Source organism: Haliotis asinina, chromosome 3 (assembly GCF_037392515.1).
Source record: "Haliotis asinina isolate JCU_RB_2024 chromosome 3, JCU_Hal_asi_v2, whole genome shotgun sequence".
In the NCBI taxonomy this organism is placed as follows: domain Eukaryota; kingdom Metazoa; phylum Mollusca; class Gastropoda; order Lepetellida; family Haliotidae; genus Haliotis; species Haliotis asinina.
This window is the reverse complement of record NC_090282.1, coordinates 86,914,176-86,937,800: the sequence shown is the minus strand read 5'-3', so window position 1 is coordinate 86,937,800 and position 23,625 is coordinate 86,914,176. Positions and strand designations below refer to the sequence as shown.

Below are 23,625 nucleotides of genomic sequence, written 5' to 3'. Positions count from 1 at the left end.
GCATTGTCCCCGTCCCCCTCCCCCCCCCCCTTTTTTTTTGTCATATCCTTTCCTCGTTCGGTCTTACAAGCTTTTACGGGTGAAAGATTTTAATTCATGTGTGCTGCAAAGCATATTATGTTAGTTATTTCATAAGAATATGGAAAACGTGAAGGGCGTGTTGATGCCATATGTTTCACATTAGTTGCAAGTCAAAATAAAGTTCGACCGCCAAATATCGTATCAGAGCGTGTTTTACTTTGATCAGGGTACATTAGATATCTTCAAACCTCAATCAACATGCAATCATATCTTGAATGTGAGACGAGGTGGATATTGTTAAGAGCTGATTCCTAGATGGAAACGCGAACGTTAACCCAGTTCTTGGTTTGCGGTATACTAAGTGTAAACCCAGGTTAAGCGGAAAGTGTTTTCAAGAAATCGGAAAACTTCTACATGTCTAAATGCAAAATGGGCCACAGTTCTGTGCTTTTCTATAAAGTCACATGTTGCACCATAAACTGGACTTCCATACTGGCTGAGAAGTTGAAGTGATATTCGCGTATATGTTCTAGGCATCGTCTGCAAACAGCGAATAGCCGGACGTGCGGCAACCAACTGTCTACTCTATCAGCCTTTGTGGTGTGCTGGGACATTAATAATACATGTCTGCCTGCGACAGGTCCTACCTGCATGGACCCAGTTCACACAGTCACACACCTCCTGTACCTGACACACCCTCACAACCCACGGCACGAAAGTCTTGCTCTACCCCCAACTGTGGCCGGGCCTTCCTCCACCCTCAGTGTGTCCTTGACCTTCCACCATCCCCGTGACCTCTCCTTTGCACGTATAATATATTATATCGCTTGTGTTTACACAGATATAAAAAGACATGTTTGGCCATTAAGGAACGAATAACATCCTCACGAAGCTTCCCATCCTTCAGGATATGTTTTCTTGTGCAGAATTTCTGCACGGGTTGTCAAAACGAGGGTAAATTGTCGAAGAAGTAACTTCAGCTTCTGTTTTATCGATGACCTCTTTCTATCAATAACAATCTAATACACAATTCCCTTCCACTGATTTACCAACCTGAGATTGAAATTGAGACCCATGACAACGCGACACGCCTTCATATTTAGACCTGTGTATGTAGACCCTCCACACAGCTGTATCAGGGGCGACTTCAACTTTCCAATGGGCACCTTTCCCGTTATGGGGATCATTGGTCCAGCAACGCCAGTCTTTGGTGTTTTCATCTCACCACTTTTAGGTACAATCAATATTTACAAAAGAACGTAATGGTTCTCTTGTTCTGATGTTGTTTGACTTTCAAAACGTTTCTCTTCATATTAGGCGAGCGCACTTATCTATGACAGATGCCACTGGTGGAAGACGTGAACCTTTTCATACTACTTGATAGTGATACACGCACACAAGGTAATTATATGTTCACAGCTGTACGCTCCACACAACTGTACGCTCCACACAATTGTACGCTTTATGCAGAGATCTCTGATGGGTGGGGAGGAAGTTCTGTGGCGTTTACTGTAATGCTGTCAAAACTTTGTGTTCATACAGAGAGGCGCTGCGGCGTAAGTGTGAAGTCACTGTGTCGTTGGATAGAACACACCACGACGAAGCCAGTTTCTAACTGACACAGATCAAGAATCACACACAGTGGTTTTGCCGTCATTATCAATGTAATGCAGGCGCCATTGTTGGAGGAATCCAAAGACGTAGTGCATTGCAACGTTTCTACTAGCGGGGACGCCCGTCATATAAAGTCTTAAAAACCTTCATTTAGAAACAGCTACAGGTATGAACGTCAAACCCATGTGTCAGTATACAAGACGCTGTCGGCCTAGAGGTTACAGCGTTCGCTCGTCATGCCTAACACCCGGGTTCGATTCCCCCTCATGAACACAATAGGTGAAACCCATTTCTGGTGTCGCCTGCGTGATATTGCAGGAATATTGCTAAAGGAGGCGTACAACCACACTCACTCAGTGATGCTACGTACACTATGATAAATGTTGTAGTGAATGATCGAGACAAGTCCTCACGCTGTGCACGAGTACAGACAATCTTGTCACCATTCGAAGTGGTATACACAACCACATTATCGCTTTTATGTTATACGTCAAACATCGGGGAATATTGCCTTGTCTTGCATGGTTCTAGGATATGTCCTTGTCTTTCCGCTGGCAATATACTTCCTTGGATGGTTCTACGATATTTCAGGTCTGCTGTTATCTATTTAAAATTAATAAAAACAACAACAACATTGCTTTATATGTTTCAGGTATTCTGTTTTGACGTTGTTCCTTTTTTATCTGTGCGTCTGTTGTCTTCCGTAAGGGAGTGGGTGGTCGTTTCTGTGAAACAAGGCATCCCCTATCACATGATGCATATGTAGGAGGTGTCACGTGGTTTCTAATCTAACCAATCATTTCACAGATCCGCCTGAGGACTGTTTGAAAGTTACGATGTCCTCCGGACAAGTGGATAAAGGTGAGGAGTGAGTGTGTGAGTGAGTAATAACTGAGTATGGTTATACGCCGCTTTTAGCAATATTCCAGCAATATCACAGCGGGGGATAGGCTTCACACATTGTATCAATGTGGGCATTGAACCAGGGTCTTCGTCGTGACGAGCGAACGGTTTGACTACTTGGCTACCTCACCACCCAATGCAGACATATTCGACATGTATATTCTCTGTCAAGGCATAGTGCAAGGTTCCTGTTGTGTAATATATGGGTACTGCATAACCTTAGCTGGCATTACTAAACGGATATCATCTTAATTCTGTATCCGACAATGTTTCTCTTTCGACCAAGAACATGCTATGGAGAGTGCCCATTACCATGGTGTCGTCAGTATATTCCAAACTTAGAAATATCACCCCCTATCTCAGAATTGAACATACTGGTATATATCATTAGCTGTTCGGCGTTACAAACATATTTCACTACTTAGTAAATTTCACTACTTAGTCCAATTTCTTACCATTAATACCACTTATAAATATGCATCACTTGGGGCCAGTATCACGGCTAAGGAGCTAGTGTCGTAATTACAATCTTTCCTGGTACGAATATGAAAAATTAATGTTTAAGTAATATGCGGTGAGTTGTTGGCTTGGCTTTTTGCAAGAACGTGATATCATCACAAAGAACGCGCAAACAAATATTCACAATTCCTAAACATTCGTCAGTAAATGCTTACACCTTTCTTTGTTAAAACGACATTTAAATGAAAAAATAGATCAAAACAAAGTGTCAAGTAGTAATATTTAATAAGTCGTAGCTTTTACCCCGTCATTCATACACGGTACGGATATATTTATACCCTACTCCATCAATCAAATCAAATCAAATGTCAACAGGTTTTTTAGGCCTCCGGGACCCACTGAAACCACGTGTCTGAAGAGAAGGAGGGGGTGGGGCTCTCTGTTCATTGATGGTACAGTTAAGAATAACATCATTATAAACACCCATTGTTACCTGGTATAGTGAGAAATAGGAGTGGTCAGATCCCTCATCTCCAGTTTTTCATCCGACAGAAGCAATAAGTTATTACAACATATTCTATTTCAGTCGAGTTGTTTGGTACATTACATTTACGTCAGCTGCTTGTGGCGGTGTTACGCAAGTGATGTATCTAGAGTATGCAGTTCTTCCAGAGATTGATCAGTGTCATTAGAGCTGAGACTTTAAAAACTTATCTTTTTACAGTTAAACCGACTATTGTGTACAAACCGAGACACTATACGTACTGAACCCAATTTTGATGGAAATAGGTAGCGTTTCCACGGTTGTCGCTGCACCTGCCAGTCACAGCGAACTCTCTATCAGTTAGAGGTAAACAAGCCTAACACTGGAAGTGAACACGGCCGTCATATGACTGACTACCTGGAGTAAGGTACAGCCATGAACATCCTCCGATGTCTCTAAGCTGTGAGGGTATAGCCATGAACATCCTCCGATGTCTGTGTAGCAGTGTACACAAACTGATTACAGTAAATTACATCTTATATAGTGCTAATATCCAATGCTAAAAAAGCGGCTCAAGGCAGCAGCTGAACTCCGTATGTAAGGCTGAACAATGATTTTTTAAAAATATGGATATGGATGTTCTGAACATCTCTACTGATCGGGGTGATTCGTTCCACAAAACTTCATAAACTGAAAAGATCTTTCACCAAATGTCTTGGTCCGGTTGACTACTATTTGGTATATGTATTGATGTAATGACCTCAGTTGATATCCTTGGGCAATGTCTGAGAGGTAACCTGGTCCCGTGTTGTGTGCAATGTCTGAGAGGTAACCTGGTCCCGTGTTGTGTGCAATGTCTGAGAGGTAACCTGGTCCCGTGTTGTGTGCAATGTCTGAGAGGTAATCTGGTCCCGTGTTGTGTGCAATGTCTGAGAGGTAACCTGGTCCCGTGTTGTGTGCAATGTCTGAGAGGTAACCTGGTCCCGTGTTGTGTGCAATGTCTGAGAGGTAACCTGGTCCCGTGTTGTGTGCAATGTCTGAGAGGTAACCTGGTTCCGTGTTGTGTGCAATGTCTGAGAGGTAACCTGGTTCCGTGTTGTGTACAATGTCTGAGAGGTAACCTGGTCCCGTGTTGTGTGCAATGTCTGAGAGGTAACCTGGTCCCGTGTTGTGTGCAATGTCTGAGAGGTAACCTGGTTCCGTGTTGTGTGCAATGTCTGAGAGGTAACCTGGTCCCGTATTATGTGCAATGGTATAAGTGTCTCTAAGGAGTGAGGTATAGCAGTGTACGTGCACTGTAAATGTACTAAATCGGTATTTCTATGATTGACATACGGTTGACATACGCAAGATTAGCTCATGCATCGGTTTTGGGGATTCCTTGTACAAATCTGGCAGAAAGTGATGTACAATCAGTCATACTCAAACCCGGGAAGTTGGGATGAAACGGCAGATAACAGACATACCTCAGGTCTGCCATTCAGGTGCCACACTTTGCTTCACGTTAATTCTACCGTCTTCTGATTTTTAATGCAGTAGTCATGATTGCCAAGTGACGAATATATCCAGTAGAGTTAGTGAGTGCATGCTGACTTCATCGTATCTCTATGCAACTCAGGGTAAGGTCGATGTACTTTTCAGCTGAGGTGACGAATTCATGGTTTGTCACTTTTATGGGTCACATAAAACACATTTCGAAGAAATACGGTCGCCCGTGTGGGGGCAACATGTTTCATCGCATGATATCGTAAGTGCATGTGACATTCATGAATTGAAAATTCTGACACTTGATTGCTCTTTGTATGAAAGAAACAGAGAAGCCAGAGACCCAGAGAACCTGTCACTGACATCCTATCAGCTCAGTGTCCTGATTCAAAACAATGCATGTAGATTGTCTGGGTTTATTGTCGTTTTAAGAGCAGTTCAGTCTCGGCGTCACTTCACTTGCCCAGTAAACAAACATAACACACTTCCTGGTCATTTAACGCTCTCTACCTACATGCGACCCTCTGTGTTCACTTACCACTCTCCAGTCACATATGTCCCTCTGTGTTCATTTACCACTCTCCAATCACATATGTCCCTTTGTGTTCATTTACCACCCTCCAGTCACATACGGTCCTCTGTGTTCATTTACCGCTCCCTACCCACACGTGTCCTTCTGTGTTCATTTACCGCTCCCTACCCACATGTGGCCCTCTGTGTTCATTTACCGCTCTCTACCCACACGTGTCCTTCTGTGTTCATTTACCGCTCTCTATCCACATGTGTCCACCTGTGTTCATTTACCGCTCTCTATCCACATGTGTCCACCTGTGTTCAAAAACCCCTCTCTACCCACACGTGTCCACCTGTGTTCAAAAACCACTCTCTATCCACACGTGACCCTCTGTGTTTATTTACCGCTGTCTACTAATATGTGACCCTCTGTGTTCATTTACCAATCTCCAGTCACATATGGCCTCTGTGTTCATTTACCGTTCTCTACCATCACGTGGCCCTCTGTGTTCATTTACCACTCTCTACCATCACGTAGCCCTCTGTGTTCATTTACCACTCTCTACCATCACGTAGCCCTCTGTGTTCATTTACCACTCTCTACCCGCATGTGGCTCTTTGTGTTCATTTACCACTCTCTACCATCACGGGGTCCTCTGTGTTCATTTACCACTCCCTAACCTCACGTGACCCTGTGTTTATTTACCACTCTCCAGTCACATATGGCCTCTGTGTTCATTTTCCTCTCCAGTCACATACGGCCTCTGTGTTCATTTACCACTCTCCAGTCACATATGGCCTCTGTGTTCATTTACCACTCTCTACCATCACGTGGTCCTCTGTGTTCAAAAACCTCTCTCTAACCTCACGTGACCCTCTGTGTTCATTTACCTCTCTCTACCATCACGTGGTCCTCTGTGTTCATTTACCACTCTTCAGCCACATGTGGTCTTCTGTTTTCATCGTCCAGTCTCAACCCACATGTGGCCCTCTGTGTTCATTTACAGCTCTCCAGTCACATGCGCCCCCCTGTATTCATTTGCCGCTATCTACCCACACGTGGCCCTTTGTGTTCATTTACCGCACTCTTCCTACACCTGTCCGTCTGTGTTCACTTATCACTCTCTACCACATTCTCTGTGTTCACTTACCACTCTCTACCCACACGTGACTCTCTGTGTTCATTGTCCAATTTCTACCTACATATGGCCCTCTGTGTTTATTTACCGCTCTCTACCCACACGTCCCTCTGTTTTTACCGCCCACCCTCCAGCTACACGTGTCCCACGGTGTTCATTTACCGCTCTCTAACCACACGTGACCCTCTGTGTTCATTGCCCACTCTCTACCCACACTGATCACCCTCTAGCCACACATGGTCTTCTGTGTTCATTGACAAATCTCTGCCCACGTGATGCCCTCTGTGTTCATTTACCACTCTTTACCCACATAACATCTTCTGTAAAACATGGTAACAATCTTTCCCTCTGGTGAAGTATAGAAAGTAGCATGTCTACAGAAAACCCTTTGTGAAGAAGCCTGTCCCATAAAGTAAGACACTGTCTCTACAGTGAAACATTACATACATGAACGCTGAGAAGGTGACTCATTGTGAGCAGATTTGTGCCATTAAACAAGAGCAGGAGTAGTAAACTACAAACCACAGAAAATAACTAAAGAACGTTGCTATGCAGAATGAATAACCGTTTGCACCCTGGTTTGTTTTTTACCACCAAACTGTAACTTTATTGTAAGCACCGTTAGATGTTAAAAACATCAGTCATATTAGGAATTAAAAAGCGAAGAAAACCATTTCAATAATCTCAAATAACCTTACTAACACTATCCGTTGAAGAGTATCGTGTTTCTGCCTTTTGTCTTTGGTACGACGAGAGACTAATCTTTAAACAGATTTCACCACAAAATTACAGCCGTCCTCAAAACGTTATTGGGCTGTCAACTGCACGTCGTAAACGCCCGCCCTAAAACACACCTACTCTACATCAGATGTTGTGACCGTTTACCGTTGGTGTATTTCTAAACACCATCATACTCAGGTGTATACTCCCATTTTTGCTCTTGTGTATATGAATATACCAATGCATTAGTGACTTCCCATTCGCATAAAGACCACTTTCATATTTCCATACTAAAACTAGAGTGCTCATGAAGAGTTCCTCTCTTCCAATACATCGGACACTGTCAGATACTGTTGAAGTGGCAAATACCAAACTCATGGGAATCCATCATTTGCTTCCATATGTTAAAAAAACATGCTTAGATACCACAACATGCTAAATTTATGATGTAGTCGTATCTAAAGAAAACTTTAAACGTAATACGACCTGTCATATAACAATATTTTTGAATTTGAGGATGACGTGACGTCATGTCCGATATAGAGATCTTCTCGACCTATCAGCGGACAGAGCGACGAGTTGTCATGCCATGTCATGCCCCTCCGAGGTAGAAGGAGGCCCAGAATTGATGTATACTTGTCTCAGCTAGTCACACCTGTGACAGGTAACACAGTCAACCGGCAACACAGAGTAGGCGGAACACAATCTACATAAGAAACAAGTCGAACCTGTGGAAACCGTTGCCGCCACGTCCAGCTCACATTCATCTGACAACCGAACCATAGCTAACATTGACCATCTTTAGAAAGCTTTCCGTTACCTAAGAAGTATGGCATTGTTTCGTTGACGAAAGAGCTTGCGACTTGCGTCAGCTGGTGCTTCAAATCACTTTGGTTATAAGGACGTCCTCGTCTGACACACCGGAGTACAAAACCAGGTCCACAGTCGTACAGGTTTTTAGAGTTCCAGAAGAGAAGACACAAAGAGAGACTGTATCTCTGGAACATACAAGACTGCTGGAACAATGGTACGTAGCTTGTTGGTGGTGGAGGCCTGAGACATACAACATAGATCTGATAATCTATATTCGCAGTACATTTACACCTTATGTCACAAGGATTTATCCCCAGAGTGGCCCTCCTTACAGTGGCCACTCAGTTTTCACGCATTGTTAATGACCATTCCCAGAGTGCCCTCCGACTTTACAAATTTAGTAGTCTCTCATAAACATGTGGCTCACTTTTATGCTACATCATAGCTTATATATGTGCTGTATTTTTATATGTGAGGCGAATAATCTGTCTGTCTGAGTGTTGCCACACTGGCATGAGGCCCCCGAGTACGATGAATAAGAAGCACAAGAAACAAGAGAGTGTGTTACGATACATTATTACATTTGCTTCTTTTCTTATACCTGACAGCCTCCATCATTACACGGCCACAAGGTTGTGTGTGAAGTGTGTCAGTAGTAGCACATGTCCCCATACAGACTCATGATCCCAACTAACAGAGACACACCACCACAATCCCAACACATGGATAACGCCGTATCTGAGACAGTTATATGTCTGGAATTACTGACATGTATTTCTGTGTCGTATTTGGACAGAAACTAATACTAACGTCACGTGACATGTAGCGCTGAGCTGTCGGTGGATGCACGTCACTTTTCTGATTTGAAAGTTTGATCCTCGATAAGGGCCACGCTTATAACTGGGTTGCCCTGGAGCGGCGTTATTATAACGCTTCCGTGTCAGTATGACTAGATGAATGTTGTTGTTGTTGATACGGTGACAGGTGATTAGTTCCCTTCGTCCACACTGTTTTGAACCCCATACATACAGGAACATTATCGCCGTAGTCGCCTGTCATATACCAGCCTTTGTATGTCCCCGAAGAACGGACGTGATAACGTCGCCTGGCCTTGATTACACAATGTCATTTAGAAAGTGGTCAAATGTAGCACATGTAATATTACGATTTCTTAGTAAAATGCAAATACTAGTACATTTGTTGGGTTGAATTCCACCCGGAAATTGACCCCACAACCTCAGATTCCGGCACCTAATCGCCAGCACACATAGCCCCCTGGCCATGTCAGATTGGTCCTGCCGCATCAGAGATACATTAAACTGCTAAACCTGCACTCTCATTGAAGACGAAATGACGGGAACATTCGTCATTTGCTTTGCCCTGGTTGCCTTAGTGACCATTGCGAGGCCGATGCGTGGTAGTTTGTCACCATCTTGCTAGGTGCAAACCTTGCATGACTGAACATGAGTAATCAAATGAGATAACCACACATACACCAAACGTAACCTGTCCTTCCATCTTCCACCACACGCTGCTTGTTTCTGGTCGACAGCCGGCTCAGGTAACCCGAGCCTCTCTGAAAGAGTGTAGAACAAACCCTCCGCCGGTCGACCCGACAGTTGACAAACCTGTAGGTGACAAATAACTCTCTACTTGAAACGCGAGCAGCACAATTTTCGAGGTTTATCAATCATGTTTCTAAGAATGACATGACCACTTTAATACAGTCGGTAACCCTTGGTGATGTCAATTGAACTTCCAACCATAACTTAAACGGAACCATGATCAAACACACCCCACCCTTGTCTTCCGATATTTGTGAATCGTTAATATTCTGTAATACCTTGTAATATAACGTAACTTGAAGTCGGATCGCGGCATTTTATTCTTACAATGATACGTGAAATTACAGCAGGCAAAATCAGAGCTAGATGCTCCTTTCTCGCAAGCAGTGTTATGCAATCTGCATCATAATGTTTCGTGTAATATATAGCTAAACCTGCATAACAGCGTCCTCAACATAGTAGTTTGTACATTGGCATACTACGACACACACATGTATGCTTGCATGCACACACTCCATACGCAAACACACACACACACACACACACACACACACACACACACACACACACACACACACACCTCCTCACGTTTTCGTATGGCTATAACTTTGTCTGAATAGCCTGGATACCACAAACATCAGGATGTATAGTGGATTGAGAAATGCCACATTTAATCAAGGAGATGAGAAATTCTTCCATTTATAAACGACCTGAAAACCTGAAGACCTCTCACACGGAAACTATACCACGCTGAGTGAGTATTTTGCTGCTAATTGTCAAGATGTACACATAGTGTTCTACCATGCAGAGTTTCAGTAGCGACTACTGTTTGTCAGGTGGCTTCATACATGTCCACAAGAATGACTTACTGGCCATGTTATAGCAAACATGTCCTTTCACGACTCACTTGCATGACCCGCGTCAGATGGCCGAGTGTGTCAATAGAGCTACCCCCAGGGCTGTGAGACGACAGGAACTACTCCCACGTCAACTGTCACACTGTCAACTTCGTCAACAATGCCAATTCTTTTGGACAGGTGCCCCGGGCGAGACAAACCATCTACGTCCATAAATAAAATGTCCCAGTTTAGATTAATGCTGTCCACTGGAAGAAACAATGTGACAGTTTGGTTAATAGCAGGATGACGTCAGTGTTCAGCCCATAAAGTGTCTCGGCGTGGAATTGTAGCTGCTTCCGTGTCATGGGGCCGAACATGTTCATATATTTTAGAAACAAATATATTATGGTCTCTATATCTAACGAACTGTGACCATGACGTCATACAAAAAGGATCGTAGTCGATGGGTATCGGTTAGGTTTGACCTTCACTCGTAGCACCATCTTCAAGGACACTGTGATTGTTAAATGTGTGTGTGTGATTTCAATTGCAGATGCCTCCAGTCAGCACGTTCCTCGCTCTTGTCCTAACTATCATCGCCCGTCTTCCCACAATTTCCTCCATGTACTACAGCTGGCGTCCTCTTCGACCTCAAGTCATCAGGTCTCCATTTCAACCTTTCAGTCAACCAATGATGAACCTCAATAACATGTGCTCTATGCAGCGACCAAGTGATGTTTTACGCATGCTCCCAGGTCGCTTCCTGTCTGACGATGACCTGCTGAGTATGGTGCCTGAACCGCATATCTTATCCCGGAGTCACAAGCCGACATTCACCGCTCGGAGACGGGTCATTGTGGGATCATTCAGTTCCAGCTCCCCTTTCAAGACGGGCAACGTCAGCTACATCAACGACGGACTCTGCGGCTGTTGTCTGACGTAAGTACCCACTGAGTGAGTGTAAGTTCAACTTCACTTACACCCCAATTCCACTGACCATTGGAATTCCGATGAAAGTTCTCCCGACATTCATATTTAGGTCGTCTTCCTCCATGAAATCCGATAGAGATCAAATATTGATCGGGGCAGTTAGGATGAAAGACTGGTAACGACCCGATGTCTATACGTCATATTCATTGGGGGTGTACGACTTATCCGACTGCGGTCGGATTGTAATTCGAGGGTGACATAACACTAATCTGACTTTTCCAACACTCTCCCGACACCAGTCCGACAGATCGTAGGGGAATCGGACCCTGACCGAACACTGTTCGGATTAGTTGTTAAACTCGGCAGTTGGGTATAAAAGTGGATTGGACCTCCTAATGGTACTTTTCATGGATTCACTTCCTCGCAACGCTCCAGGATTTGTTTTAACATGACAGCAACAAACCATGCAACAAGATGCAATGACCCTTTAGGTCCTGAGAACAAAGCATAGAAGACGACGTCGTTATTGGGTTTGACTGTGCATTCAAGCTGTTATTTGGTACACCACGAGACTCAATAATGAACTGAGAATGGAGGACACAGCAGCTTTCTTCAGTCTCTTGAGAGTTACTCCAGAAAGTTTTGAGAATCGCACCAAGACTTACGAAGGGTGATATCAATGCCAAGAGAATCCGTGAATCTGGTCTCAAGTTAACTTGTACCTTAAGGTACCTGGCAGCCGGCGATCGATAGTCATCACTGTCATACAGCTTTAGGGTTCCTCGAGATACCATTTGCAAGTTAGTCGGTCAAGCGATAGTGGTTGAGTACGCTGATCAAGTGACCCAGTGTCCCACCGCTATTGCTGAAGAAAGCGAGAGGTTGTTGGAACCTTCCACGTATGATGGGGGCACTTGAAGGCAAGCACGTAACACTCAGGGAACCGATGAACTCTACAGTCTTTACCATAAATTACAGACATTTCTTCTCACTGGTCCTCACGTCACTTGTTGATGTGAAATATCGTTGTTTAAATATGGACTCGTACAGAACAGGCAATACAACTATTACATAAGTAGTCGTGGAGAACGCTTTCGGAATACTGGCGGCCAGATTTCAGTGTCTTCTAGGAACATTACAGCAATAACCTGACGTTGTGTGTAACATCATAGAAACCTGTGTATGCCTCCACAACCTGATCCGAATGCGACGTCCAGCCATGAACGGTGGTCAGCTGGATACAGAAAATGCCAACCACAACATCCTACCTGAAGAAAGGAGGAACATGGCTCTCATGCATGAAGTACCAGGTCCCAGAGGACCCTTCTATCACACAGCATCGCATGAAACACTTACATGGTATTTCTAGAACCTCCTGGAGGAACTGTACCCTGGCAGGAAAGGATGATTTGGGATAACTGATTACAGAGTGTTTTGCCACATGAAGTGGACTTCAATGAATACTGAGCCTTGACATTAGTAATTTTCATACTGAGCAATGTTCATGATTTATTGTTTATAAGTACTCAATATCTTAAAAATCTGACCGGAGACTCGCGTGTGTAAGACATTTCCATAAAAAAGGGGCAGTTGTTAGTGGTAGGTTGCTTCTTTGCCTTCTGTCTTCCAACATTTCTTTTTAAACCTGGACCCATCTTCAGGATGTTGGTGCTGTTGTGTCCGGTGAAAATCTACGGAGTGAATGTCGTGTGACCCTCCTTTTTGCTTGCTATGTGTCAGGTGGTAGTTGAGTTAATGAGTGGTTACCCTCCGACATCACATCGGATAGCAATAATGGACGATGCTAAATATCATGTTACCCTCCGATGAGAATCGAATTAATGAAAGGGGGCTATCAGGCGCGTTGGCCTGAGCGCGGATTGAAATCAGATGAGCGTCAGATACCTGTTAATCATCGGACATTTGCCAGATAGCCCTCAGACGTCGGCTAGACACATCCGATAGCTGCACAACACGAATCTGACACACATCGGACTGACTCAACATTCACCCGACACTGACTCCATTGCAACCGATGGCGAACTAAGCTCTAGGTTCATCGGACAATTTCGCCTCATCGGATCACGCCCGACACGTCAGACACTAATCTGATAGTCCACAAACACAAATCGGATTCACAGGACTTTATACGATACTCTTCGGTTTCCCATGAGGCCGATGAACCTGAAATCTCTGTTGAATCAGGTTGTTCAACAGTATTCAAGCAAAATAACCCATGGTATACCGGAAATACACTTCCAAGTGTTTTTCTTGTTATACATGTCAATCTAACCCGTATCTTTCGGCTTTCTATACTTACCATGTCTATTCTGTAGATTTTAGATGGTGTAGTATTGTTGAGGTTATATGTCCTATGTTGACAGTGAAATTGGTTACGAGGTGATAGAGACCGTGAGTGACTTCCAGGGCAGGAACCACACCCTTATCAACTTCAATAACAACTTCCAGTTCATCCCAACAGGCAGATGCTCGTGAGTATTTTAACGAAACGACTAGACGAAATATCACATACAGGATTCCAGAATGGTATCTCCAGACTAGTATGAAATATACCCCAGGTTTAAACAATGGCATGTGTGGTAGAGAAGCGAGAAGCAGCTCAAAGGCATAATTATCACGGAAGGCATGTGTGACTCAGTGTAGTATGTACTGTACAATTGTATCAGGAATTATTATATAATGTAGTTCATGACAGTGAATCTGATTGGAGTGCTCATATAGCATACTTTAGGATGATGTTTAGCAATGATATACGTATTAGTTTAGCTAGTAGTGTCTTGATGACATCGATTAGACTTTTAACCAGACTGGCTGGACTCGGTCACAGGATCCCCTGAAGTACCGTGGTAAACTTCTGGTGTTACTGGTTGTGTTTGGTCATTGCGTTGTTTGAATCTTTCAGGAATGAAGACGCGCCATGTGGCGGAGGGGGGCGAGCACGTTGTAAGCAGGTGACCCGGGCTCACTGGAGCCTGGTGTGGACTCCGGGGATCGGGGCGCAGCTGGTAGCACACGAAGTACCCTCCCACTGTCAATGTCTCAATATTGGGACAACCGGAAGTAGCCCCGACACCACTGGCTAGAGCACATCCACGTGGGTGCAGTCGGGTGTGGTAGGCACAAAACAGCTTCCCGGTATCAGCGTTTTCGTAGAATTTCACTGATCCAGCTGAGGAACCTTTACGGGCACAAGGGGACGTAATCATGATTCCCTACTGAAACGTGTTGGCCCGGACAATTATGCTGCAATCAGAACCTTCCGGAGTAAAGGGTTGCACTATGCGTTACTTTGTGTGTTGTGTATATACAAGACCATCTTGAGACAGATCACCATGTGTTGTAAATATGATGCAGATACTGACTGATGAATCGACCTATTTATGTCTTGACCATAGTTGTAAATATATGAGAGTGAGCGATGTCATGTTTGTTTGTAATAAACATGACTACTGTAACATGTAACCTGCTGTGTTTACTGTTGGCCTACAGTTGTATAGAGGTGGATGGAAAGATGCTGGACTGTGTCATAACAATCGTCGGTCTGGATATCTGCTGCACAATTCGGTCATATGATAAACAAATACATTTGGTGAAGTATCGGATTTTGAAGTTTTGAGGCGGGCATTATGAAAATTTGCTTGAGTCTGCACGTAGACGCACTCACTACACAGACAGACCCACTATATCCGCAGACAGACCCACTTCCTCCACAGACAGACCCACTACATCCACAGATAGACCAACTACATCCACAGACAGACCCACTACATCCACAGAAAGACCAACTACATCCACAGACAGACCCACTATATCCACAGACAGACCCACTACATCCACAGACAGACCAACTACATCCACAGACAGACCAACTACATCCACAGACAGACCCACTACATCCACAGACAGACCAACTACATCCACAGACAGACCCACTATATCCACAGACAGACCCACTACATCCACAGACAGACCAACTACATCCACAGAAAGACCCACTATATCCACAGAGAAACCCACTACATCCACAGACAGACCCACTACATCCACAGACAGACCCACTATATCCACAGACAGACCAACTACATCCACAGACAGACCCACTATATCCACAGAGAAACCCACTACATCCACAAACAGACCCACTACATCCACAGACAGACCCACTATATCCACAGACAGACCCACTACTTCCACAGACAGACCCACTATATCCACAGAGAAGCCCACTACATCCACAGACAGACCCACTACATCCACAGACAGACCCACTATATCCACAGAGAAACCCACTACATCCACAGACAGACCAACTATATCCACAGACAGATACACTTCCTCCACAGACAGACCCACTATATCCACAGACAGACCAACTACATCCACAGACCCTTGAGAGGCAAAAGAAATCGAACGGTCAGACTCGCTGACTTGGTTGACTAGTGTCTAATCCCAATTACTTAGACCAATGCTCCTGTTGTTGATCACTGGATTGTCTGGTCCAGATTCGATTATTTACAGCCAGCCACCATAGCTGGAATATTGCTGTATAAAAACTCACTCACTCACAGACAGACCCCCTACTAGGTGTACTGTAGTCAGATCAAACCCCGCCCCACCGTCCCCTGTTTGTCTGATGTTTCACTGCCTGTATAGGTGGCTTTGCTGCCTGGGACAGATTGCAAGATCCGTTATTTCCATCATGTGCATCTGGCGACCACACTCAATACAGATCACTAGCTTGCAACTGTAATTATTCATCGACATACATAGGAACACAACAAAATTCCTGCACCGATGGACGTGTTCATGGACGTGAAATCATAAAGAGCAGCGTGGTGACCACAAGAAGGAAAGAAACATATAGGCAGGTGAACTATGCTGGTTGGATTGTTGTTTCTTGCCGCAGTTCTCCAGTTGAATAGAGATGACGGTGGAGGAGGCTGGTGGTAGAGATGATGGTGGAGGAGATTGGTGGTAGAGATGACGGTGGAGGAGGCTGGTGGTAGAGATGACGGTGGAGGAGGCTGGTGGTAGAGATGACTGTGGAGGAGGCTGGTGGTAGAGATGATGGTGGAGGAGACTGGTGGTAGAGATGATGGTGGAGGAGAGAGGTGGTAGAAATGACTGTGGAGGAGATTGGTGGTAGAGAGGACAGTGGAGGAGACTGGTGGTAGAAATGACTGTGGAGGAGATTGGTGGTAGAGAGGACAGTGGAGGAGACTGGTGGTAGAGATGACGATGGAGGAGACTGGTGGTAGAGATGACGATGGAGGAGACTGGTGGTAGAGATGACGATGGAGGAGACTGGTGGCAGAGAGGACAGTGGAGGAGACTGGTGGTAGAGATGACGGTGGAATATGTTGGGGAAATTACTACTATATAAAAAGTGGGAGCCTTCTTTTTATACTTATTATACAATCACATAAAACAACATGCAATTATCACCAGTCTGATTGTAAATACAGCGGAAATCAGGCCCTAAAGTGTATGTTTTCAGAACAAATATCTGGCATGTTGATCGCCACAGGATCTGTCTTCCGACGTATCAAGAGTTTCTTCCCACAAACGCCAACACTAACACCAATCGCAACAAGTACAAGTACTCCCATAATAGATGCCGTGGAAACTATGGCAACAAAACTAGACCTCGGGCTAGAAGTACGCATTGCAGTTGTCGATGTTACAGTTGTAGTTGGTGTTTCAGTGGCCGTCGGTGGTGAAGTAGATGTCGGCGTAGTTACTGGTCTTACAGTAGTTATCGGTATTGCTGTAGTTGTCGTCGATATCCCGTAGACTTCGACTGGCTTAAAAGATGCCGGAGCGATATTCGAAGTCCCCGATGACTGGGTCATATCAGATGTCTGAAGGGCGAACACCATTGTTGTCCAGTTATTAGAAATGCGAACAACTATTGTCTCCTTTGATCCTGCAGGACTGGGTCTTAGAGTTCCCATCAGCAACATCCCAGGCACAACCTTCGGGCAGGATTTGAACGAAGTTTTGATCAACCGAGATGAGTTGGACATCCTTATATCATACCGAGTAGCTGAAAGATATGAGATTCTGTCACATTGTCTGCCTTACTATCGTCACCAATAGAATGCATTTCCTTTTATGTACATTAACACCTGCATGCCACACAATAACTCCGTGTTTAGTTTATTTATGAGAGGGGTGACGAATGTACTAGAATACCATTCAAACGGAGACCAGGTCAAACTCGTCTGACAACGCATACCTGTTCCAGTGTTCAGGTCACTTCCAGGGGCTGTCCAGGTCAAGGTCACGGTTCTGTTATTGTTGTCAACAGCAGTAACCTTGAAATCAGTCACTCTACTTGGGGGGTAGTTGTCTTTGCCGTTCCTGTAACCAGTGACGTCCATTGCTCCCGGGGAATCTGTACGTGTGAAGTTCTCAGCTAGTTTCGTGACAACACTTGGTGTTGTGTCTGCAACAGAGCCACAAGTACAGGACATCGCCATATCTACAAGGTACGTTAATACAACACACCAACAAAGAGGCCTATGCAGTCACTATTTTAAAGGAAAGACGTGTAACGAGGTCAACAAAACCGTGACGACTGTGACCTACCCCTCACTGACTTTTGTGGCCTCAGTCTCATTTTGTAGGTAAATCTATTGACCTGGAATTAGTGTATAGTTTTATAAAGGTGTATAGACAGTGAACACTGATGAAATCTTTCTGACACTATTTCCTTTTATGTAGTGACAGGAACGCATAAGGTGCAATACATACTTTCGCGTTGATATATAACAAGCTCCGCCCAGCTCGACCACAATGAAGACCAGGAAGAGGCGATCACAAAATTAAACCCTTCATATTGAATAATCATATTAAGAAGTCAGATATCAACGTTCAACCACTGACGATAATAGAAGAATTGAATGTTGAATACCGTTACTATCATTGAGTGAGTGACTTTCAGCAGTATTCCAGCAATATGACGCTGGTGACACTGAAAATAGGGTTCACACAATGTACTCATGTGGGGAACAATCCGGGTCTTCGATGTGACGAGCGAACGCGTCAACCTTTAGGCTATCCCATCCCCCGGACTATCAGACTTTGGATGGCTTTAGAAGTGTTGTACATTCAGCAGATCGTTTATAGAAGTTAACTTGTTTATTGTAAGGATCACGACTTTTCAGAGTATATGCTTATTCCATAAGACATCATATTGCGAGGGCTTGTTACAGAACACCAAGATTCTGTAGGATCACTCTGGTGTATTCTGCCACCATTCATATCTTAAACATCCCAGCTGCGTGATGCTGTGGGCAGAAAGTGTCTAAAGATCGTTTGGCACTATTACTTGGCTTTATTAGGCGATGTAGTATAGACAATGGGAGTTTGGGGCCAGGTCAAATGTAAGTATTACACTTATCAATATCACAGATCTAGACCCCCTTTTAAAAACATCAAAACAAAAAAGACACAACCCGTCTCCCTTCACGCAAACCCACAGTGAGCAGCCGACTGCGTTTTTGGCTGGCCTATCCACTAGACTAAACAAAGGTCTAAATGTGAATCGATTGATACTGTCTGGCTGAGAGTTGGGTCCCACAGTGAGCGTGTGATCAATAGAGTGACAAACAGTTAGAGAAATGGTTCACATATGGTGGGCATGATATGAGAGGGTATTCTCGTATGAGGAAGTCTGAATTACTAACTTTATTAGGGATAAGATATCAAAAACCTCCTACTACAAAAGATTTAAAAAGGCAAGTGCAAGCGCGGTATGAGAGGCTATTCATGTATGAGGAAGTCTGAGCTTATTGAATTACTAAAGGAACAAGCTCCTATAGAATTACAATTCACACCTACTGAGCGTGCTATAGGAAAATATTTGAGATGGTGGAAGATGGGGAAGTTAAAAAAAACATAGAATTTCAAGATAACTGAATGATTTAAGAGGTATTAAATTTCGACTCACATTAAAGATGACCCTAGGAAGATGACACTAGAGAATGGTGCTACTGAATACACTATTGTTTACCTCAGAGGTAATCAGAAAGTTACAACACAACCATACACTATCAACTCTTCTATTGACAGGTCATTCGAAAAAAAATAGAGAAGCACTAGAACGTTACACTAATAGGGGGTCTGGTTGGGTAGTTGAGATGATAAATATGATCTACCTGGATATTGCAAACTTTAAAGCATTGCTACATGGATCATACTTACGTACCCCCAAATATATCGCTGCCAAATACTCTATAGTTAATGTTGTAAATCATGGTGATGATTGTGCAAGGGTATCGGTAAGAGTTGCTAAGTTTCCAACTAAAAACCACCCTAACAGACTTTCCAGTTATCCAGTAGATGATGGTATTATTTGGGATGATATAGATGAACCAACCCCTATCTCTCAGTGGTCAAAAGTAGAAAAACAGAACCCAGACTTAGCTGTAAATATGTATGGGCATAAGGGTAATGCCTTAATAATCCACAGGTTAAGTCCTTTATTAAATCAGGAGTGTCATCAAACAATTAATCTATTTCTAGTGCAGGAGGGTGAAAAATAGCATTATACAACTATACAACATTTCAGTCAGTTGGTGTACAGTCAGTCGAAACACAAGGAAAAGAAACACTTTTGTGAAAGGTGCCTCACGGCTTTTCTAGAGCCGATGATGGTGTAGGGGAGACAGCAATACGGGTAGACATGCTGAGAGAAAACAACAATATCTTGAAGTTTATCAACCAAAAAAATCAGAAGACAGTACCATACATTATCTACCCTACCTTGACCTGATCATTAAACCAACTGATACAGTGACTCCATCCCCTGATAAAAGTTACACTCAGAAAAATCAAGAACATGAGGTGTGTGGGTTTGTGTATTTGGTCGTCCATTGTGATGGCCAAACTAATCCTTCAATTATATACAGAGGCCCAGATGCAGCTGAAAAATTTCTGCAATGTTTACAACATGAGGAGGAAGAGATAAAGAGAAAATTACACAACATAACGCCAATGCACACGACCCTAGCAGATCGTGTGGCTCACATCAAAAGCACACATTGTCATGTATGCTGTAAACCTCTGAATGGTGATTCAGTGCGAGACCACTGTCACGTGACAGGGAAATACAGAGGTGTGGCTCACAATGAGTGTAATCTAAAGTTGAGAATATACTGTAAGCTTAATCATGTCCCGGTGGTGTTTCACAATTTACGAGGGTATGATTCACATTTGATAATGCAAGCTATTTCAAAGGTAGAAATCACCATATCCTGTATCCCGAAAAATATGGAGAGATATATATCCTTTTCGCTAAATGGGTTGAGATTCATAGATAAAATTCAGTTTCTGTTGTCATCTCTAGACAGTTTGGTCAAGGCTAATAACCAAGACGACTTGGCTATAACTAATCGATACACAGATGAGAAAACTAGAGCCTTAGTGCTACGTAAGGGTATTTACCCATATGAATATATGGACAACTGGTCTAAGCTTAATGACACAGAGTTATCTCCCATTGACCGCTTCTATAGCAAACTGTCAGATGCCTCTGTCTCACAAGACGATTACGAACAGGTGAAAAATGTATGGGAACAACTAGGCTGTAAGAATCTAGGTGATTACCATGATTTATATTTGAAAACAGATGTGTTGTTGCTGGCAGATGTGTTCGAGATATTCTGGAAGACATGTTCAAAGCAATATGGGTTGGACACCGCATGGTATTATTCAAGTCCTGGGCTATCATTAGATGCCTTACTGAAGAAAACAGGTGTGGAGAATTATTCACAGATTATGATATGCATCTGTTAATTGAGAAAGGACTACCTGGTAGCATTGCTATGGTATCAAAACGTTATGCTAACACTAACACCAAGTATGTGGAAGGATACAACTCTAATAAGCCTTCGAACCATCTACTTCGAACCTTGATGCTAACAACCTGTATGGCTGGGCTATGCGTCAAGATCTACCAACAGGGGGATCTGAATGGGTCAAGCTCACTCCAGATTCAAACAATACTCGAAGTGGACTTAGAATACCCAGTAGAATTGCATCAGTCTCACAATATGCACCCACAAGCACCCGAATGGTTGAGGGTAATCCCGTCCGGATGTCTGAGTACCAACCTAACTGGCCTTAGGGTATGGAGGTGTCCCCCAATGAAAAATTGGTACCGAATTTGATGAATAAAACAAAGCATATTATTCACTATCGTAATTTACAGTTATATCTATTGCTAGGTATGAAGCTGACTAAAGTACATAGAATGCTGAAGTTCAATCAAAGCCCTAGGATGGAGTCGTACATCAGGATGAACACACACATGCGAAATTTGGCCACTAACGACTTAAAGAAAAACTTGTATAAACTCATGAACAACTCCGTATTCTGCAAAACGATGGAGAATTTACGGAAACGTGTCAACGTGAAGCTAGTCAGGTTGAATGAGGAAGACAAGCTCAGGAAACTGATAGCGAACCAGGCATAGAATAGAACTACTATATTCGATGATGACCTGGAAAAGAGTCACATTAAACTTAATCGACCACTCTATGTCAGCATGAGCATTCTAGACCTTTGTAAACACTTGATGTATGACTTCTACTATAACGAGCTAAAGAAACAATATGGTGACAGGTGTGATGTGCTGTACAGGGATACAGATTCACTGTTAATGGAGATTCAAACCGATGACATGCATGAGAATATGAAAAACAATATACACATGTATGATAACAGTGATTACCTGAGAGACCACCCCATGCACAGTCAAACCAATAAGAAATCTGTAGGAAAGATGAAAGACGAATGTGCTGGCTTATTAATGTTTATAGTAGGGCATAATATAACGATTTTTTCAAATACTTCCTCATAATATCCCCCCAACAAATCCAGCATGAAAACTGTCTTCCCACAACCCGTCTGTCCACATATTATAGTGCAGTGTGGATCGTGGGGCTGAGTGGTGAGTCCTGCGGACGGCTGACCCCCAGGTGTGTGGGAGAACCCCCCAATAGTAGATGGCTTGCATGAATCTCCCATAACCTATATTAAGTTGTGCATCCATAATTACATAATTACATATAAATACAATTTCAATTTCCCACGTGATTGAGCCCTCTTCGTTATTTGAATAGTTATACCCTCATATCCACCCATAACGCATACTTTGTTGTTAAGTAACCACCGATATTTACTGAGTATAGATCAAGGTCACTGGTCACGTTGTTGACTACTGAGTTTCGTCTGATCGATCGCGCCGGCACGTTCATGTTGATATTCCATATAGTGTCGCTCTTATCACGTGGTACCATACTATGTCGCAGTATCCTATCATACAGGAAGGTCATTTTCCCAGAGTACTGATTTCGAATCTGCCTGTCACCCAATGCAGCTTGGTAAAACGGCACATGTGAGGTTAGCAACTCAAAGTCAAGTGGGATGCAAAACCTATTCCTATACCATTCGGCGATTGCTTTTTCACTATTCGGCAGTCTGGATGTTTCATCTGGAGTGAATGCGTACCCGATACGTAACCTATTTGATCTTTTGCTGCCGCGTCCCTGGTATACGCTGTTTTCGCATTCTTCCTCACTTTTCCACAGGTCTGTGTAACAGTAATATAGATCACTGTCGTCTATGCTAAGCACCACGTTGCCGCTAATTTTTATAATGACCGTCTTGACTATAGTATGACCCACATTATTCACTAGCTCGACTTTGTTGTTGCCTGAAGTCAAAGTGATGTTAAACACCAAACGTGCCGTACCAGGTACTATGACGCATAATAGAAGATACACATTAAACTGTTTCGCTGAAATCCATAAAGTGGAGTCTTGCGGACAGCCGAGTGTAAGCAAGTGTAAATCACCACACCCCTGAGGACAGCCGACTACAAGCCTCTGCACCACCACCTTATTATAGAGAGTAATTTTTAGACTCACACTATTAGAGATTTATTCACACCTACATTGATAATGTATTTATGCTGTGTTGAAAATATATCATTGACTGATGCCGAGCCTCTGATTGTTAACAAAGTCAAAGATTTAGAGCGCAGCATCTATCAGTTGACTAGTGTTATTAATAAAGATGTCTTCAAAGAGTATTTTATGACTGAATTCATT

The 23,625-nt window shown here is 43.4% G+C and overlaps 3 protein-coding genes across 4 annotated transcripts in view; 2 read left to right on the top strand and 1 right to left on the bottom strand.

Annotated features, from left to right (window-relative positions):
• The first annotated feature begins 8,167 nt into the window (after positions 1-8,167).
• Positions 8,168-14,787, top strand: LOC137277177 (uncharacterized). 2 transcript variants are annotated; one of them, XM_067808851.1, is made up of 4 exons: positions 8,168-8,365; positions 11,109-11,494; positions 13,870-13,977; positions 14,409-14,787. In XM_067808851.1, the coding sequence occupies exons 1-4, from the start codon at positions 8,363-8,365 to the stop codon at positions 14,587-14,589; spliced, it is 678 nt and encodes a 225-aa protein (XP_067664952.1). In that variant the 5' UTR covers positions 8,168-8,362; the 3' UTR covers positions 14,590-14,787. The 2 variants fall into 2 exon arrangements, with proteins under 2 accessions (XP_067664952.1, XP_067664951.1); XM_067808850.1 differs by lacking the exon at positions 8,168-8,365 and having other exon boundaries at positions 11,026-11,494; positions 14,409-14,683.
• A 161-nt stretch (positions 14,788-14,948) lies between these two features.
• Positions 14,949-15,946, top strand: LOC137279113 (golgin subfamily A member 6-like protein 25). The gene is made up of 2 exons (XM_067811589.1): positions 14,949-15,070; positions 15,262-15,946. Exons 1-2 carry the CDS (start codon positions 14,949-14,951, stop codon positions 15,944-15,946), a joined length of 807 nt encoding a protein of 268 aa, XP_067667690.1.
• A 944-nt stretch (positions 15,947-16,890) lies between these two features.
• LOC137278681 (calcium-activated chloride channel regulator 3A-1-like) overlaps positions 16,891-23,625 on the bottom strand; it is a 30,417-nt gene continuing 23,682 nt past the window's right edge. The window contains exons 14-15 of the mRNA XM_067811186.1: positions 17,745-17,954; positions 16,891-17,552 (exon numbers count right to left, since the gene is read on the bottom strand). Of these exons, the coding sequence (XP_067667287.1) occupies positions 16,978-17,552; positions 17,745-17,954 (785 nt within the window). The 3' untranslated portion in view covers positions 16,891-16,977. The remainder of the gene's footprint in view (positions 17,553-17,744; positions 17,955-23,625) is intronic.

Excerpts from the sequence above, each read along its gene's own strand:
- LOC137279113 (XM_067811589.1), top strand. The coding sequence starts at position 14,949 with ATGACTACTGTAACATGTAACCTGCTGTGTTTACTGTTGGCCTACAGT. Across the intron at positions 15,071-15,261 it reads GATATCTGCTGCACAATTCG|ACAGACCCACTACATCCACA; the intron begins GTCATATGATAA and ends CTACATCCACAG.
- LOC137277177 (XM_067808851.1), top strand. Across the intron at positions 11,495-13,869 it reads CTCTGCGGCTGTTGTCTGAC|TGAAATTGGTTACGAGGTGA; the intron begins GTAAGTACCCAC and ends CTATGTTGACAG. Across the intron at positions 13,978-14,408 it reads ATCCCAACAGGCAGATGCTC|GAATGAAGACGCGCCATGTG; the intron begins GTGAGTATTTTA and ends TGAATCTTTCAG.